Raw genomic sequence first — 20,148 nt, forward strand, 5'->3', positions numbered from 1 at the left:
ACCCGGAAGCCAAGCCTGACTTAAAAGAAAAAAAAAAAAAATCGAAACACCGAACTCCGCGCGCTGCCACAACCCTCGGAGAGCAGAGGCGGGTCAGGTAACACCCCGCGGGAGCTCCCGAGCTGACGCACATCCGGGTAAGGCCCCGCCCCACTGCGGGCGGACGTGACGTCACGGCCGAGCGTCACTGCCCTCTGTCGTCCCAGCCTCAGCCGTGGTTCCCCACCTCTCCCCCGAGGCCAAGCGCCAATCCAGCACCTTGGGACGTGTGGTAGTCGCGGAGAAGTCGCCCCGCAGGCCCGGGGGGTGCCTTCCTCTGGGCTCCCGCCGCACTCAAGGGCCCGGTCCCACGCCGCGCGCGGGTCTCCTGCAGCCGGTCATCGCCCGCAGAGTCTCTCAGCAGCCGTTCCCGCCCGCTGCGCCTTCGAAGCCACCAATTGCAGTTCCCGCCGTCCCCCAGCCCCGCCTCCCCGGAGCTCCCCTTTGGACTGTACCCTGGGCACGGGGGGCCGCGTCGCGAGCGGCCGAAGTGAAGCTCGCCGAGCGCCCGCATCACGCCTGTCAGCGGCGAACACTAGCTCAGCGCAGCCGGCCGCGGCCCCTAGAGCTGGCTGGCTGGCTCGGCTAGCCGCCCCGAGGCTTCGCGGCGCCTCCGTGCCCCCCCCGCCCTCCTCCGCAGCGCCCGGAAATGGGCCGGCCGGGCCGGGCCGGGCGCGCATGCGCCGCAGTCGCCGCGAGCCGCCGGGGCCGCTGGAGCCCCGCGGGGTCAGCCGTGGAGGGCGCGGGAGCCCTCGCCGCCCGGAGCTGCCCCGCCCCCGGCGTCCCGGGGGCCGGCCTTTGGATGGGGAGGCCTCGCTGGTGACGGCGGCTTCAGCCGGCCGGTGCGGCCGCAAGGCGGGTGAGTCTGGGCAGGCCGGCCGCGCCGAGGAGCCCCCCAGGGCGCCCCCTGGCCCCGTCTCCTGCCGCGCTCCAGGTTCCCCGCGCCGGGCCTTGGCCGCGCGGTCGCTGGAGGCGCGCCCCGGGCTCTCCGCCCGCGGGCACCGGCCGAGGCCGCGCCGGGGGTGGGGAGTAGGGAGCGTGCTGGGCGCAGGCCTGGGGATGTGGGTGGGCCCCTCCCGTCCTCGAGCTTCCGCTTCCACGCCTGTGAAATGGGTATAACCCGCCGTCCCGTTGGTGAGAAAGGGAGGCCCTTCCCGGTGTTCGGTGCGGTGAGCGCGCAGAGAATTGTACGATTGTTCTTGTCGTCGTCTTGGGAGTCTTCGGGCGCATCTCGGCTGCAGTGAAAGTTGCCACCAGTCTGTGTTGCAGAGTGGGAATCCGGGGAGATCCTCAGCAGTGCACTTTTTTTTTTTCTTTTAAGATTTTATTTATCCATTCATGAGACACACACACACAGAGAAGCAGGCTCCCTGCGGGGATCCTGATGTGGGACTCGATCCCCGCACCCCGGGATCACGACCTGAGTCCTAGGCAATCGCTCAACCACTGAGCCACCCAGGTGCCCCAACAGTACACTTTTTTCAAGGAGAGGAAACATTGAGGTGCCTTTTACTGGGTTTAAAAATTACCGTGCTTGTAGGTGCACAATAGATGCTTTATGAAGACTTTTTTTTTTTTTTTAATATGAAGAATCTTAAGTAAATCCGAGTTCTGGAATCCTTCAGTTAAAATCTTAAATGCATAAAAGAAGTTTGTGCTGGCAAACTTCTGTTGTGAAACGCCTTTATCTCCTTTCCTATACGTATAGGTTTCTGCACTGACTTATTTTAAATGATCTTCATTTTCAGCCTTTAAAAAAAAAAATGTTGGGACGCCTGGGTGGCTCAGCGGTTGAGCCCTTTGGCTCAGGTTGTGACCCCGGGGTCCTGGGATCGAGTCCCGCATCGGGCTCCCTGCATGGAGCCTGCTTCTCCCTCTGCCTGTGTCTCTGCCTCTCTCGCTCTCTCTTTCTCTCTCTGTGTCTCTCATGCATAAATAAATAAGTCTTTGAAAAAGAAAAAAAAAAAAACTATGTTGAGTTGTGAACCGATTCTCAGATTTGTTGTAATCCTAAATTCAGCATTTGGCAAACATTTATTGGGCGTTTACTATGTGCATTTACAAGAATACTCCCTCACTGTGCGTTCTTTGGGTTCTATGGGCTGATTTTTTTTTTTTCCCCCTCCCAAGTTCAAATGATTTGGCAGATGCCCAGCAGCTGCTGAGTGCCGATAAATGTTCAGGGACAGCTACAGCTTGTCCCATTCCTTAAGAAACTGTGTGGTGGAACTACAAGTCCTTTTCCCCAGGCAGCCTAGGGATTGTTCTCAGTAGTGGTGGGCAAGGTCTGTATTTGGGAGTAAGAGTCACTTAGTAGCATATGTTTAGATTTGGTCACTTTGTAACTGCAAAGGAAAGGGTAGGGTGGGTAATACCCTGCTGTATCTGGTACCTCTGGGGACTATGGTGCATAGTTTGAAATAGTTGCAGAAATGCTAATTTAATTCCATTGCTTTCTGAAAAGTAGACTTTAAAAAAGGATGTGTTTTGGAAAGCATTAAGTTTACAGTTCTTCCTGGAGAACAGCTTCTTCAAACTTGGAACAGGAGACTTTCCTGAACTTGCTTTTTTGGTTGTTCTAAAATGATGCTTGAAATTGCAACTATAGTATAAATTTCTGGTGCAGCCACCAACAACAAAATCTTTAGAAAGAAAATCCAAGTGACATTAAAATCAAGGGTTTCCTCCTTGTGACTCTAGATTTGCTGAAGTGTTACTGGAATGCTTACTCATTTTGCTTTACTACAGTTAAGGTATTGTTTACTCTTGGTTTATTCTCTAAAATTGTGCCACCTGGTGGTTGAAATCTGTCTATCATGGAATATTTATTATGAAAATTTTACCTCAGTCTTGGTAGAATAAGGCGAAGAAGTGACCTGAGTAAGACTATAATTTTTATGTCTTTAGTGAGAGTACCATACTGCTTCTGTACTCCCAGCCTACCCTCAAGTAAAAGTTAAAGTTGCTTTGCAGGGGCCTGTCACCTAGTTATCAAAACATCCAATTGTCACAGCTGAACATTTCTAAGAGTTAGTGGCTGTTTTGGTATTAATGTGAGCACACTTGAAGCAGTGAGTGGAGTTGAGGTGGAAAGGGAAGCATTGTAACTGTGACAAGTTAACCCTCCTGATGTTTTCTAGATGCCAATGCACAGGTGGGACTGAAGTTTTGTGTTTAAATGATAACAGTTTGAATGGAATTTATTTATTTATATTTATTTGTTCCTCTTTCTCACTGTGAACATCCATGCACGAAGTCTTAACACAGATGAATGTTCCCTTCAGCTTTGTTCAACAGTGTGGTCGATGTTCAGACGAGATCGGGCGCGTTCAGGGTGGTATGGCCGTAGACGTGGTCGATGTTCAGAATTATTTCGGCCCTACCCTTTTGAAATTCTTTCGTGTGTTCTTAGTGGTAACAAGTCAAGTCCATGGACAGAATTTTAGTTTTGGAAATAGGTTAAAATCATTTAATTGTGGATTTAGATTTGAGAAGAAACGTAAGGATGCAGTGCAAGAATACAGTGTGGCATCCTCATTGATGTAGCCAGTCTCCTTGGGGTATGTGAGGACAGATAACCGAGAACTTCCCAGAGCAGCCAGTTTCCTTGTTGGACAGCTCCAGGAAGAGGACTTCTGCCTTTGTTAGCATCCACCCTTTGGTTTCCAGTCCTGTTCTGGAAAGCACCTTGGAAGCACCACTGTAAATTTTAGTTCACCCTTTCCCATCCAGTGACAGAGCATTTCAGATATACAAACACTACTTTACATGTGTCACAGTCACTGCTCACTATTTCAGATGCTTCCACGTATGTTATTTTAAACCTCATGACCACCCAGAGATAGAGGTCAAGAGCTAATTCCAATATACAGAAGAAGAGACTTAGGTCTCAGAGTAAGTAACCAAAGTGTTAGAACTTATGGACAGATAAATCCATAACTTTTTATTTCAAATCCATTGATTGTCCTACTGAACCAGATTGTTTCTCTTATCTGTCTCCTCTGATGTGGACTTCCCTATATTGGTGAATATTCCCAGTTTCATTAATGGCTTCCTGTTTAAACCTAGAGTCAAAGCCATGTTTATCCTGAGCACTGTCTCCAAATACTCACATTGTCAGTATTTTGGACTTTGTTGATCAGGACAAATGTAGCACTGTTCTTTTTCTTGAGGGAGACAAGCCCTCTATTTCTAATAATATAGGATTATTACATTATCACATTTTTGGAAGGTAGGCCTAGAATTAGTGTCTGTAGAACTTGTAGCCAGCCAGAGGCTATTTGGGAAATAGTTTTTTCTATCTGTATTTATTTCATCCACAAACTGCTGGGAAGGCATGCCTTTCCTATTTTGAACATTGGAATAATCTGTCCTGGTGAGAAATTGCATTGGGTAGTAACTGTGCCACTTACCATGTGACTTGAGGCTCAGTGTTACTCTGAAAATATGAGTAATGCATATTTGAACTACAAAAAGTCAATTTCTTATGGTTTCACTGAATTTATGAAGTTACCTACTCCCTACAGTTATTGGAAGGATTATAAGACTTGTGCCTAGTGTGTGGTAAGTGTTCAACAAATTATTTTCTACACTAATAATGTAGATATATTCTTATGGCTTTGATGGAATCTTCAAAGTAAGAATATGGAATATACATTTAGTTTTCTTCAGTTCATAAGTTACTTTTGAGTTATAATAATGCTGATTAGAATTCAGGCTTTTTAAAGATGACTGCTGGGCGATATCAGCACTCACACCAGCGTGTTCTAAGAACAATGCCATTGTTTTATAGCTGTGCTTTGTGAATAGCGAAAGTCTCGCAGAACACCTGTGTATGCACCAACTGTTAATGAAGTCAGACAACACTGGGCGCAGAAAGAAGGAGAGGGTATCTTAGTAAAAAGAGGGTGGAGGAAAGAGGGAGAAGACTGGTAAAGCAAGGAATTTGTTAGATAAGGGATTTGGTCACTGTTTAGAAGTGTAGGGTAAGTAGTAGCTTAGCTTTTTACCAAGAAGACTAGGAAAAGGAAACTGTATGAAACTATTTTCTCACTGGACATAGTTACCTAGGATAAGTAAGTAGAAGGGAAGACATCTCATTGGTACCCTGGCTGGGTCTATAGTAGCATAAACTTTTGTAATGGGGGGAGGAAAAATATACATTATGATATGTATGCATTTATACTTGTGTAAAATGTGCATGTATTTATCTCAGCAGCCAAGTGTCTTCTAAATTCTTTGCCAACCAAAGAGATCATTTCACTACATTGTAAGCTTGTTTCTGAACTGTAAGAGCACTCATCTGAGGCTGATTGATAGAAATATGCAAACATTTTTGTCAAATATATTTACAAAATAAGACATTTTCTAGGTGGCTAAGGCAGTATACATCTTCTTTCAGAAAAAAGTAAGTGAGGCAGAAATCAACCAGGTAACTAATAGGTTTAGATGCATAATATTGGTTATAATATTAGATGATCTAAATTGTTAGACTATGTGAAGTCTCATTTTTCTGAGGTAAAAAGATTATGTCATTAAAGGTTTTGTAGTCAGTAGCAGGCAAACCAACTTGAACTTGGCTGCATTCTAGTTTCCATTTTAAACCCTTTGCTGGCCACAGTGGCCTGATATGTGATCTTCAGCTGTGCCATGCTGTGTGTGCATGCACACTTAGTAGTCACTCAGTGGACCAGTGATCTACTAATGTATTTTTATAAACTGAGTTTTGCAGTAGTAGGAATACTATAATTCTCTGGAGTTATTTATTTAGATATTTTTGAGGATTTTACTTGTGAGTGGAAGGTAGATAGGCAGTTTGAATTTCTTGAACTTTTTGATATTAACTCTATTAAGGTACAATTTACATATCATAAGTTTACCCATCTTATGTAAGTGAACTCTAATTTTAGTGAGCTGCAATTGTGCAACCATTACCACAATCCTATTTTAAAATGTGTTTATTATGTAAAAATATTCCTTTGTGCCCAATGGCAAATAATCCTCACTCTCACTTTCAGGCCCATCAGCCTTTTTTCTCTTCAGTTTTGCCTTTTCTACACATTGCACATAAATGGAGTCATGCTGTATAGTCTTTTGAATCAGGCTTCTTTCATTTAGCTTAGTGCTTTTGAGCTTCATCTGTGTTGATATCTGTATCAGTGCATTCCTGTTGATTGCCAAATAGTATTTCATTGTCTAGATATACCACATTGGTGTATCCAGTTACCAGGTTATTGGGTATTTGGATTGTTTCGGTATTCGCTATAATGAATAATACTGTGAACATTCACATACATGCCTTTGTGTGCATATGTGTTTTCATTTCTTTTGGATAGATTCTTAGGAGTTGCAGTTTCGTGTTCTGGGTCATTTGGTAAGTTTCTGTTTAACTCCTTAAGACACTGCCAGAATTGTTTCCCTAAGTATGTACTATTCTACTAGAAATGTGTGAGGTCTGTTTGCTCTGCATCCTAATCAATGCTTGTTATTGTCTGACTTTTTGATTATAGCTATTTGGGAGGATGTGTAGTGGTATCTCATTGTGATTTTAGTTTGCATTTTCCTGTGACTAATGGTGTTTAGCATTTTTTGTGTGCTTAATTAACCATTCCTGTGTCATCTTCTGTGAAGTATTCATTCAAATTTTTTGCCAATTTTTTGGGTCCATTTTAAATGTTGGGTTCTTTGTAAGCATTCAACAAATCCTCTTTCATATATGATTAGCAAATATTTTCTCCTAGCCTATAGCTTGTAGGATATTTATTTTTTAGAGCAGTTTTAGATTCACAGCAAAATTTAATAGAACGTATAGAGAGATCTCATTTGCCCCCCTGCCCCATACATGTACAGCCTGCCCCACTATCAGCATCCCCCACCAGAGTTGTATGTTTTGACAGTTGATGAACCCGCATTAACATGTTGTTATCACCCAAAGTGTGGCTTGTTTTTTTCTTTTCTTTTCTTTTAATTATATACATTATGAGATGCTCACCATGATAAGTGTATGAACAATATTATTGACTACATTCCCTTTAGTTGTATTTTACATCCCTGTGTCTTTTCATTTTCTTAATGGTGTATTTTTTTTTTAAGATTTATTTATTTATTCATGAGAATACACACACAGAGAGAGAGAGAGAGAGAGAGGCAGAGACACAGGCAGAGGGAGAAGCAGGCTCCTTGCAGGGAGCCCGACATGGGACCCGATCCCAGTTCTCCAGGATCACACCCTGGGCAGAAGGCAGGCGCTAAACCGCTGAGCCATCCGGGCTGCCCTTAATGGTGTATTTTGAAGTGAGAAAGTTTTTTTTAATTTGATAAGATTTTACCTTTTTTTTTTTTTTTTTTTTTTTAAATGAATTGGGCTTTTGGCCTATTTAGCTAAGAACTCTTTTCCCAAACTAAGGTCATTATTTTCTCTTAGGCTTTCTTTCTTGAAACTTTTAAAAGATTAAAACAATTAATTGGTTCTTTTTTCAAGTTAAAAAGAATACGTTAAAAAAAGAATAGGTGAATAATGCTACCTAACTTTGGCAAACACTTCAAAATAATGCTTTTTCTTTGAAAGTTGGCTGCTAATTTACTATTTTGTGAAAGAACCAGTTACATTTAATTTCTGGGATTTCAGCTTCTTGATTTCATAGTAATAACTGCATTATGGATATATCTGCTAAATTGAAAAACGTTTTTCCCATCTGCTTTTTGTTTCTCTTCATTGTTTAAGTTGGATTTTCTCAGCCAGATGTTAGGAAGAAAGCAGTCCTTATGTATTCACAGTAATGTAGGACTAAAGAGCTTAACCTCTCAGAGGAATATGCATTTTAAAAGGATTAATAAACCAATTATTTTATGGAATTTCATCTGAACAAAATGAATTGTGATCAATTTCAGGAATGTGGGGAAAATACTTGAAATTAGGTTTATTAATACAGGCTAGCTGTTCTTCTGAAGCACTTCTTTCCAGGATTGGGTCTCTTGTGGAGTCCTGCCTTTTTTCTGAACCTGCAGTTCTTCAAACAACATCTGATGACCTGCTGAATCTGTTAAATTGTTGGATAAGGAAGCTCAGGGTCAGGTTTAATAATTTGCCTAAGGTCAGCATTCTTTTCTGATAAAGCTCATGGCACGTTTTTGCTGAAATAGTGTTAGGTCGCATTAACAAATACAGTCACGCGTATTCAAGACACTCTTGTATCCACAGGTTGCCCTGCTGTGCTCCGTCACCTCCTAAAGATGCATCCTGACTTATCTCCACACTTGCACACTGAAGAATGCAACGTCTTGATTAACTTGCTTAAGGAATGTCACAAAAATGTAAGAGTTCAGAAAAACGACCAGAAAGCAAAAATGAAACTTAGGTACAATACACTGGTGTAAAATGTTACCTCCACTAATGGAAAGGAATGGATCTTAACTTCTTAAAGATTAGTAACTGATGCTTGTGATTTTTCAGACACCATTCCCTTTCATGATTAGTAAGAATGCAGCATGTGGTAGCTCGTTAGGGAACTCGTTAGGGAACTTCTGAAATGGTATGTAATAGTTAGAATCCACCTTCTTACAATAAAACACTTTCCTTTTTTTTCATTATAGGGCAGTAGAACAGTTATGTTGAGTTCTGACTCTTCTGATCATAATGGAATGATTTTAAGATTTTTCTAAGATTTTCTTTGATCTTTACCATTCTGTGTTTAAAGAAGTTTGAAACATTTTTAATAATTAGATGTTAGCTAGATTTAAATTATAATTGGTCTAATTTGACAGGTTTACTTATTTGTTAGTGGGATGGAAGTAAAATTCCATGGTTTAAACCAAAATAGAAAGGAAGCCCAGTTTTGGAAAGCATTAAATTAAGCTGGTATTTTTACAAATGTCAAATACTTAGCTTTTTTCATATATTTGCTACATGAGATAGCTGTAAGGAGCATTTCTATTTTTCTTTAACTTTGCATGATATGTTATTTTCCTTCTGATAGTCATAAACTGTAGACATAACAAAATTATAATAATAGCATCATTTAAATGAGTAAACTTTAAAGACTAATAGTAAGGTAGTGAGTAATACCTGTGGCCTGTGAAGTTAGGTATTTTTGTTGTTATTGCTTGACAATATACTTCAGGCAGACTTTTTTCAGCCTACATCTAGATCAAGAATTGATACTGTAAGTCTTTTTAAGGTTAGTCATTTTTATGGGTGCCGTAGTGTCCTTTTTTTTTTAAGATTTTATTTATTTATTCATGAGAGACACAGAGAAAGAGAGAGCGAGAGAGAGGCAGAGACACAGGCAGAGGGAGAAGCAGGCTCCATGCAGGGAGCCCCATGTGGGACGACGCCCTGGGCTGAAGGCGGTGCTAAACTGCCAAGTCACCCCGGGCTGCCCCTCATTTGGTTTTAGATTGTGTTTCCTTGATGGCTGGTTTTTGAGCATCTTTCACGTGCTTATTGGCCATTCATATAAAGTCTTTTGCCCATATTTTATTTTATTAAAAAAAGTTTACATTTTATTTATTTCTTCTTTTTTTTCTTTTGCCCTTGTTTTAAAATTGTGTTGTTTGCTTTATTATTGAATTTTAAGAACTCTTTTTTTTTTTCATTTGACATACAAGTCTTTTGTTTGATGAGTGTATTGTGAATATGTTCTCTCAGTCTGGAACATTCTTTTTCATTTTCTTAAGATTGTGTTTCAAAGAGCAGTTTCTAAGTTGATGAGGTCTAATTACTAGGTTTTGTTTTTTTTTTTTGTGGTTGGTTTTTTTTGTTTTGTTTTGCCATCTAAGCATCTTTGTTTCTTGGTCACAAAGATTTTCTCTTGTTTTTTCTTCTGGAAGTTTTAGAGTTTTAGCTTTTACATCTAGATCTGTGATTCATTTCAAGTTAATTTTTGTGTATTATGTGAGGTATGAGCCAGTTTTTCTTTCTTTCTCTATGGATATTGTTGTTGCAGCACCATTTGTTGCAGTGACCATCCTTTCCCTACTAAATTATCTTGCTGTCTTTGTCAAAACAATTGACCATATGTGACTGGGCCTATTTCTGGGCTTTCTGATCTGTTCCACTGATTTATGTGTTTATTAACACCAGTTAATTTCAGTGTTAGTGGGGCCACCCTAGTCCCCTGTTTTGTCCTCTTTGTCCTCATTCACTTGCACTGGAGTGATTGTTGAAATGTAAGTTGAATCATTGTTCCCCTCTAATGGCTCCCTTTGCCTGCAGTTGTCAAATCTAAATTTCTCACTTTGTGGTGTTTCAGGGCCTTCATGAACCGGGCCCCCACTTATCCCTTGGGTCTTACCACCCTCCTGCACCTCTTCTGCGCTTGCTCCTGTGTGCTCCTCTGCAGTTGTTTCGGAACATGCTTCCCTCTTCTAAGCCTTTGTGCTTTTTCCTTGTTTATCTTACAGCTCTCCACTATCTCTACTTCCGGTGCACTAGACCAGGTTTCTTCATCCTCCAGGTTTTATTCATTTGTCATTTCCCTTTCCTTTCCTTTCCTCCTTTCCAGGCCTAGATTCTCTTGGTGTGGTCACTCTGTACTCCAATAACCACATATAATACAGTTCCTACTGTAAGATAGTTCTCACACTTTCTGATCTCATGACTCCTTTATGCTCTTAAAAATTACCGAGGACCCTAGGTAACTTTTGTGTATGTGGACTATATCCATCGATATTTACTGAATTAGAAATAAAAACTGAGAAATTTTTTAAAAATTAATTTGTATAAAAATACAATAATAAACCCATTATGTGTTAATGTAGTAGTTTTCCATTAAAAAGATCTTATTTTCCAAAACAAAAGAATGAAAAGGATGACATTGCTTTTGCATTTTTGCAATTCTTTTTAATACCTGGCTTAATAGAATATAGCCAGATCCTCCTATTTGCCTCCTGTTCAGTCTTTGGTGATATTGCCTTTTGTGTAGTGTTTGGAAAGTTCCACAGTAGCCTTGTGAGAGAGTGGTAATGAACAAAATGAGTAAGATCTTTGATTATCAGGAAAATAGTTTTTATTGTGTGCATCCCCTGGAAAGGTCTTGGGAACTTGTGGGTGTCCCTCGACTACACTTGGAAAACTATTGCTTTACAGCAGTCACTTTGTTAGCTGGCTTCCCTCTGACTGTGGACTGAGAGGAGGGCCCAGGTCCACCTTCCTCATGCTGTCTCCCTAGTGCTTGGGACATTGTCTTTGAAATACCAATTGATTTCATTTTTCAATCAATTGCCCAGTCAGTGTGGTGATAGACATCACACGCTAGAGGCTTATGCCATGTGTATACAAGAGAAGTGTAGACCCTGGCCATTTCGTAAACCAGTTCCAATGGAGCACTTTGGGATGGTTTTTCATGTAATGTCACAAGAGTATAATTCTTCATTGGGTTTAAAAGTTGAAAAGGCAGAAAAAAAAAAAAAAAACCTTCTGTCTTGGATTTAAAAATAAGATGTATGTCTATGGGATGATATGAGTCGACGTAAGCCAAACTGAAATATTGCCTTCTGAAAGTCTAATCCTTTCTGTTATTTCTCCTTCAGCAGAAGGCATGTAAAAATGCATGGTTCCTGTTCATTTGTTGTCAAGGAAATAAAGAAAAATACACAGGGAAGTTATTCTGCAAAGGTCCTTAGGTAACCAGTAGGAGATCTTAGTTTACCTTAAATGCTTGCCAGAAAAACTGACCCATTTATTCATTGTGGACCAGAAAAAGACATGTACAGTGATGGTGAAGCAGGGAAAGAAAGGACTAGCACGAGGCATAGCTTATTAATTACGTGTTGTCTGGTTTCCATGAAAGCCTTAATTAGAAAAGGAAAAGATGCTTATTATTACAAGTTTAAGCACTTTTAGCATGTCATTATAGGATATCACCATGCTCTCCTACCCACCCTTAAAAATCGTGATATGCAAACACTAATTATGGCCTGACTAAAATTTGTGTTCTTGACTTCAATCTTCATCTTATTCTGCTTTGGAGCATTCATACTTTTTGTCGTGATAATCGTCATAGGCCCTGAGACCACCAAGAGATTTTTATTTTTGCTTTGCAAAGAAAGCAGACTTTGAACTTCAAACATAGGTTTTCTTATATTGTGGATTAGTTGCTTACTTATGTGGCCCATATAGGCCATTTAATAATAGTGTTATGTGTTTCTGATGTATTTTGATGACATTTTGGATGGAGGCAAATGAGAAAATTAGCGTTGGCACCCAGCATTTATTAGGTAATTATTCTTCAAGGGACAGAATGTTTATTCGTGAAGAAGTCACTGGTTATGTTAGTATGGCCATATCGCACTTTGGTGTTACTCTCTGTGATAGACGATGGTTGTACTGTGATTTTCACATGTCCTTAAAGAAAAGAGTATTAGAAAACAGAATGATTTGCACTCTGTCATTGTGAGTTAATAGGTATAGGTTACAGGTTAATAGGTTTCTCTCTTATCAAGGAAAAGTCTTTATATTTTCATTTCTACCAAGAGAACATTTATCCCTCCTTTTAGGAAGGCCAGGATAATTCCGTTTATTTGTATGTTTTATACCTGTATTTAACTCTTTGCTTATTAACAAGGTGGTGACACATTAAACTCATTTCTGTAGGAATAAGTATTTAAATTCTTTGTGCCAGAGACCTTTGTATATGGGATAAAATATTTACCCCTTTTCTTCCTTTTAGCACAGCATTCTGAAATTTTTTGGTCGTTGCAATGATCTTGATCGGGAGATGAGAAAATGCTTGAAGAATGAGGTAAGAAAAGTGTTAGAGGATGAAAAAGGTTGAAGATTAGAATAGAGCATTTCTGAACAATATTTAGAATACTGCCATTACTAATTTTTATTCCAAACTTTAGTATAATAGAGAGGATTGACTGCATGTGTATGTTCTCCTCTAAAACCCAGAGGAGAAATGAAAGCCTCTTCTGGGAACAATTTTAGGACTTTGCTGTTTTTTTGTTTTTGTTTTTGTTTTTTTCATGCACATAAATGAAAACAACTTTCTTACTACAATCATTGTGACTCCTCTGGATGAATCATGAGGGCCGGGAAACTGAATTTGTTTAGCAGAAAGACTTTGGTCAGTCAGCTATTAGCTGTAGCAGATAACACATCTTGGGCTTCTGCTTCCTCATAGAACATGGCAGGTGCTGGACTTGGGCTCTTCACACGTTTAAAATTGTGAATTTCTTTATAACCATGGCGTGTATGAGCCACACGGGTCTGGTTTGACTTGGTCAAGACGACTCATTTCCCGAACCCAGTTTTAGACCATGACTTGGACTTGGGCATACAGCAGAGTGCTTTTGAAATCTTTGAAAAGAAATTTGATTCCATTTCTGTTTCGTACATCAATTGTGTTATGTCCAAAACCCTTAAATATCTCTTAACTACTAAAAACCTGTCTTCCAGTTTTTTTCTTTTTCTATATTTTTGAATTTTTTTTTCTATTAGCCTCATATTGAAAGGTATTAGTTATATATTTTAAGCTGTCTAGCATCTATCGTCAACTTTTGTATTTTTCAATCTGAAGTTTTTTTTTCTTCCCAGAATCCCTGTCCAGTGTCTTTACTGTTTGAAGAACTTTCTGGAGTTCTGAATTCAGGGTGATAATTTTCTTGGCACAAATGTGTACATGTAGAAGTGTTTTAAATTGATTTTTGAAGAGTTTTTCTTCTATGCAAGGTGGTTTATATGAAAACTGAACCCTAGGGCTCTGTTCCTGTTTCAGTAAGAAGATGGGAAAATGAAGCCTACCATATTTTATTCAGTACAACTGTTTATTTCTCACATGCTTTCAGTTGTGTCAGATCGCTTTTCCCCTAAGTTTAGATTTTTTTTTCTTCTTATGGTTCAATAATTTTTGCCATTGGTGTGGTGGTTAGATCTTTATACAAAATTTTCTTCCCAGGTGGTCCTGAGCTGTTAGTGACTGGTAGAACGTCGGAGACATTTTTCATACTTTGAGTTTGTTTTCATGTCAATTCTGGATTTTCTCCTTGACTTATTTTCTAAGTCCTTTGTGTGGTTTTTATGTTGCTTCATTACCTGATTTATAGATGTTTTTCTCTCTGTTCTTTCCTCCTTCAGTCTTCTGAACCTGTGCTCATTTATTTTCTCTCTGCCTTTAATGCTTTCTAGTTGACTGTTTCCCGCCTCCATATGCTCCTCTAACCATCTCCTTCACGTGCCATTTGAGTGCTTCATTGCTTGACGCTTTCAACTAGCAAAAGGGTCTGGCCAGTTCCATTAGCCTCTCTTTGCTGCCATGTCGCTGCTTTTGTTTTTTTTTAATTGAAATAATGATTACATTAATACTACTTTTGTAGCATCCTCTTTTGTCCTTCTTAGTTGTTTTATTTGTTTTGGTTTGGTTTGGTTGTATCGTTCAGTGAAGTTTTGTGAATAAAATCACATTCATTCTTTTCTTCTTTTATTCAAAGGCCACCTTGCCCTTTGGGGATATCTTAACAAATATTTTAACATAGACTATGTCTTAATTTGCTCTTTAACTGTTTTTTTGGCTGCCTATGAAGTGTTATCTTCTGAAGATTTACCCTTAAAACCTTCTCCCAAACTGATTGCCAGAGGCAGTCCAGTATATGTGATTAAAGATAGAAACCAAATATTTTTCTCAGATTAGGTATCCCTCCATGTTTTAGAACAGTGCCTCTTTTTAAAAAATAGTTTTTAAAGCGACAAAATTCCCTTTCCCTCTGACAATCTTAAGAGAAAAATTAATGTATGACAGATAAAAGGAATGATTTTGGTTAAAGGGACCTGGTGTTTCATCTGTAATTTGGTTAAAGAGACCTGGTGTTTCATCTGGCCCTTTGATGAAGAAGAAAAAGTTTGAAAAATGATTCCAGAAGCGATGTTAGAACTCTTCAATAAAAACTTTAGATCTAGAAAACTTCTTAGAGATAATCTAGCCTAGCTCCTCTTATTTGAGGTTATAGGACCCAAAGATGCAGTGAGCATAAACCTTCACAGCATTGTCTCTCAGGGGTCTGGGGCAGGGGACCCAGTCAGGCCCCTGGTTAGCTCTCTTCCACTGATTTTCATTTCTGTGGCCTTTTCCTGTACTTCTGGCTCCTGAAAGATTTTGATGTCTAGCTGTTCACATATACCTAGTGTTTTCAACTTGAATTTACTTTTACTTTTTCCCCCTTTTCCATAAGGATCCTTCATTCACCTTTAAAATATGCCTATTGGTCTATATAAAAACACTTATATCCAACTTTCTCTGGTTTAAACAAGTGCTTTTTCTAAGTGCCAGGCTGTATATTTCCTGTTACTTGTAACCCACTGGCCAGATCAGAATACTAGGCTGAAAACCTCCAAGGTGAAAACTGCATTTAGATCTAACTGATCATAAAAATGTAGGATTTGGAGAGCATCAGGTTTGATGACTATTCATAATAAAAAATCTTGGGAAGTTCAGCAGACTATAGGTTTCTATGTGAACTAATGGGTTATATATAATATGGTTGCCAAAAGCCAATTACTTTTGAAAATATTTATAGAAATAAAATATCTGTGTCATAAGAACTAGTAGGTCCACTGTAGTTCATATCTGTCAGAGTACATGGAGCACTGTATTTAATTCTGGTTGTGATATTTTTTATAAGGGATGTTGATAATAAAGCACGTTATAAAAGGTACTTAGTAGCTATTAGAAGGCAGAAGCCATGTTCTGTTAACCTTTGTAGAAATCGGCAATGCTCAGCCTTAGATGACTTTGATAGATTGTGAGCTCCTCCTGTAGAACAGGGACGAAACTCACTCATCTTAAATATTTACTGAATTCATATTTTGGGAGGAAATTAATTCCATAAATATTTGTGTATTTATTAGTGTAGGTGTGCTGTACTGTGTTTGTGATTTCAGATTCAGTGAAGTAAAAGTCAAATAATTTTATCAGCAAAAACAATTTATTTTGCAAATATTTTAAAATATTTAACTTAGCTGGTACAAATGGTAATATAATGTGCTATCTCTTTTCTCCCCCCTTCCTTTTATTTTCCAGTACATGGAAAAGAGGACCAAGAGCAGGGAGCATGGCAATGCGATGAGAAAAAGACTTTTTAATCCCGCAGAGGAATCTGAAAAATAAATTACAGGCATACCTTGTTTTATTGTGCTTCGTTTTATTGAACTTCGCAGATAATGCATTTTTTTCAAATTGAAGGTTTGTGGCAACCTGGCACAAGCAAGTCTATTGGCGCCATTTTTCCAACAGCATTTCTCACCTTGTGTCTTTGTATCACATTTTGGTAATTCTTACAATATTTTGAACTTTGTAATTATTATATTTCTTATGGTGATCTGTGATGTTACTATTGTGATTGTTTTGGGGTGCCACAAAGTGTGCCCGTATAAGACAGTGAACTTAATCAGTGTTCTATGTATTGTGACTGCTCACCAACCAGCCATTCCCTTGTCTCTTCCTGTCCTTGGGCCTCCCTACCCCCTGAGACTCAACATATTGAAATTAGGCCAGTTAGTAATCCTACGATGGCCTCTAAGTATTCAAGTGAAAGGAAGAGTCCTTCATCTCTCACTGTAAGTCAAAAGGTAGAAGTGATAAGCTCAGCAAGAAAGGCATGTTGAAAGCCGAGATAGGCTGGAGCCAAGTTGCCAAATACAAAGGGAAAGTTCTTGAAGGAAAGTAAAAGTGCTACTCCAGTGAACACACAAGTGGTAAGGAAGCAAAACAGCCTTGTTTCAGTGGTCTGGATAGAAGATCAAACGTTCCCTTAAGCCAAAGCCTACTCTAGAGCAAAGTCCTAGCTCTCTTCAATTCTGTGATGGCCAAGAGGTGAGGAAGCAGAAGAAAAGTTTGAAGCTTGTAGACACTGATTTGTGAGGTTTAAAGAAAAGAAGCTGTCTTTATAACCTAAAAGCGTGTGGTGACAAGTGCCAATGTAGAAGCTGCAGCAACATCGAAGCAAGACCTTCTAGTACTTTATTAGCAATAAAGTATTTTTAATTAAGGCATGTACATTGTTTTCTAGACATAATGCTATTATACACTTAATAGACTACAGGATAGTATAAATGTAATTTTCATACGTGCTGGGAAGCCAAAAAATTCATTTGACCTGCTTTGTTATATTTGCTTTACCGTGATGGTCTGGAACCAAACTTGTAGTATCTCTGAGGGTTGCCTGTATACTTTCCCTGGATGCCTTGGCTGAGAGAAGATGTAAAGACTATTGGTTGATAACCGAAAGAATCTTACCTGATTTGGTCTCCAGAATCCTTTGACTGGAAAGTGACCCATGAGAAGTCAAGCCATGGAGAAATACAGAAGCCCTGATTCTGAATATTTGTTGGGTGGAGCCTTGGTTACTCTCTCTCATCTGCGAACACACCTGACTTCCAACATGTCTCTTCCCTTTGCCAACAATGGGCATTTGCTTATCTCCTTCAATAAAATAATTGGTTTTAATCGTATTTTTTCTTTTCTCTTAGACTTTCCTGGAATTAGAGCAAAATGGTCCCATTAGACTTAACCTTTTTGACATGTGGCAATTCTGGATCTTAAACATTGAAGACACAGGCTAGGACAAAAGAGGCAAAAAGAGTTTGGAAGTCCCAGCTGTGTTCACAATAATGGAAATGACCCAACTTTATTGTTCCCAGACTCATTTCTAGCAGGCACCCCCCAGTGCTTTTTCTGCCAGGTGTTCCTGAAACCAGTGTGGATCTGGAAGTTAGCAACTTCTAGCCACAGCCACAGCAGGGCCTTGATCTTCTTGTTGGATGAGGTGTCAACAGACGGTGAGCTGGTGAATTCTGTGTGTATGTCCAGAATGAGAGCTTGCTGATGTCAGTGTTGAATAAGTGATTTCCCCGTCATCAGAGGTGTTCAAGAGGCTGGACATTCACTTAGCAAGGTGGTTACACAGGACAGCAGGTATTTAATGAAAGCTCAGAGGATTTGGAGGAAGAGTAAAATTACTTCTGAGGACCCTTTCAAGACTGAGATTTACGAATATTTATGCAGCCCCTTCCTCTGTGTCAGTCATGCAGGTACAGAAATGAGACATTTTGCCTTCAGCAGCTTGTTGTAAACTGACAAGTTGACTAATACAGGAGTGTCATAGCACCATGATGAGGTAGCTGTCATAGAAAACATAGAAAGGGCATCCATGCCCTGCCTTTAGAAGGAAGCAGCTATTCCAAGAAAGCTACTGAGCAAGGTAACCTTTGACAAACAGAGTGAAAATGGAATATATTCTGGGGAAGCTTCAAGTTGTTTAGCATGACTGGAATATGAGAGCTGTTGGTGGAGGAAGATAAGAAATGACTGAATTTAGTGGGAGTTTTTTCCCCTCCATGCTGTTGCGACCAGTTGCAGATTTTAATATGGTGATTAGGGATTTGAGGAGGGGCCTTACTTGGAACGGTGATGTGTTTCTATTTGTATTTTAGTAAGATTTTTTTTCTGGTGATAGTTTAGGAGATAGATTAGAGAAGGGAGATTACACCCAGGGAGACCTATTTGCTTTTTGCCCTGATTTGGGTAGTAAATAAATGAAGGCCTGAAATAGAGACCTGGCTTGAGGATCCAAACAGGTGTCTAGATTTGAGGGGAATTTGAACACAGTCAGCATGGCTGACTAGGAGGTCTCAGGTACTTCTATCTGCCTGCTGCTGGAGCTCTACTCCAAGTGGGAGGGGATGTAGCATACGTGTGGGGTACACTGCTGGGTTTGAGGTGTTATGCAGAAAACCCTGGCTTTCCAGCTTCTGAGGATGCAGGTCTGGAATGTAATTGCTGTCTGGACAAGAACAGAATTGGGAGACAGCAACTTGCATGTGGCTAGTGTTGATTGGTGGGCCACCGGAGGTGTTTAATAGAGCAGGCTGAAACTTTGGGGTCACTTGATTTTTTAAAAAATTCCACATTTTAGTTGAACATCTGGACAATCTGTAAGTTTTCTAGATGTTGTACCTTAATGCCCCTCAACTCTCCAGAAGTATGGATAACTGACAGGTGGGTCTCTGTGCATTCACATCACTATTTTGGGACAAGAAAAGGAGCCCTGTATATGGAGAAGGAGCAGACCTGGAGAGGGAGGGCAAACCATAGAGAATGGTGCCGCAGAGTTCCAAGAGGGCTCCAGAGGAGGAAATGTCACTGGATCAAATGAAGGGCTGAGGCACCAGTCACTTTAGTTCCTCTGTCAACTCTGACCTGAGAGCCGCTTCCTGTGGTGTGGAGTGGGTGGGAGCTTAACAGGGAACTGGAGGATGCCAGCGTATTTGGAAAGTTTTGGCTCTGAAGGGAAGGACAGAGTAAGGTTGAGAGGGTCTTACAAAATCAAATGGAAATGGTGAGTGACACTGGGAATGGGTATATTTGAAAAGAATGCCGGAAAGGAGGGAGCAAGTGGTTTGTGGAGGGAAATCTTTGAGGATGCATAAGTGAGTGAGATTCAGGGCTTGTGCTGACAGGGTACTCTTTTTTTTTTTTTTTTTTTTTAGTTTTCCCCAGAAAACTAATGAGAAATTAAAAACTTGAAGCACCATAGGAAACAAAGTATTCCTTTCAGAGAGCAGTAAACACCCGCCTGCGCAGGTGCACTGCTGTCACACAGGCTCTTTTTCTTCTCTTTGAGGACCCAAATCTCAGACACGCTAACATGTTTACCAAGAACTAGTTATCAGCTAGTAAATGTTTAATAACTGGTCCTGAGAAATGAATATAAAAGGCACTAGCTTGTAGCGTTTGCCCTTGTCTGTGGTGTACACCTTCCTGCCAAGGCAGATTTCAGACACTAGGCTGATGTCATCGAAGTGGAGCTGTGAGGATGTGCTCTCTGGAGCTGGTCCCAGCTGCCTCCACTTCCCTGTGGCACACCTCTACTGCACAGAAGGAATGCAAGGAGTCATCACTGCCCACAGATGGTCACCTTTCCCATTTCTAACATTGTGTCAGTTGAAAGTACCTGTTACCTATGATGTACACTAACACAAGACTGTTGTGCCTTCTGCGACAGAGCACCTTCAGTCCAGGACTGCTGGAGTTCAGAGAGTCTACAGGGGTGTGTCATTTGTGGAAGACTGAGGAACCGTATGCCAGGTAGATTAGGGAGGAAGTGGGACCTGCC

The 20,148-nt window shown here is 40.3% G+C and overlaps 1 protein-coding gene across 7 annotated transcripts; it reads left to right on the forward strand.

The window, feature by feature from the left end:
- The first annotated feature begins 702 nt into the window (after positions 1-702).
- On the forward strand, positions 703-17,485 carry CMC2 (C-X9-C motif containing 2). Of its 7 annotated transcripts, none has more exons than XM_049110682.1 (5): positions 713-898; positions 6,375-6,412; positions 8,240-8,396; positions 12,713-12,779; positions 16,056-17,485. In XM_049110682.1, exons 3-5 carry the CDS (start codon positions 8,272-8,274, stop codon positions 16,140-16,142), a joined length of 279 nt encoding a protein of 92 aa, XP_048966639.1. In that variant the 5' UTR covers positions 713-898; positions 6,375-6,412; positions 8,240-8,271; the 3' UTR covers positions 16,143-17,485. The 7 variants fall into 7 exon arrangements, 6 of the variants coding, with proteins under 6 accessions (XP_048966638.1, XP_048966637.1, XP_048966639.1 ...); XM_025426943.3 differs by having other exon boundaries at positions 731-898; positions 8,240-8,352; positions 12,708-12,779; XR_007410957.1 differs by lacking the exon at positions 6,375-6,412 and having other exon boundaries at positions 703-898; positions 12,708-12,779; positions 16,056-16,159.
- Positions 17,486-20,148: the final 2,663 nt, after the last annotated feature.

Source organism: Canis lupus, chromosome 5 (assembly GCF_003254725.2).
Source record: "Canis lupus dingo isolate Sandy chromosome 5, ASM325472v2, whole genome shotgun sequence".
Classification (NCBI taxonomy): domain Eukaryota; kingdom Metazoa; phylum Chordata; class Mammalia; order Carnivora; family Canidae; genus Canis; species Canis lupus.

Coding starts and splice junctions, on each gene's coding strand:
- CMC2 (XM_049110679.1), top strand. CDS start 718: ATGCGCCGCAGTCGCCGCGAGCCGCCGGGGCCGCTGGAGCCCCGCGGG. Junction 899..8,239: donor CCGGTGCGGCCGCAAGGCGG/GTGAGTCTGGGC, acceptor TTGTATCCACAG/GTTGCCCTGCTGTGCTCCGT. Junction 8,397..12,712: donor AAAGCAAAAATGAAACTTAG/GTACAATACACT, acceptor CTTTTAGCACAG/CATTCTGAAATTTTTTGGTC.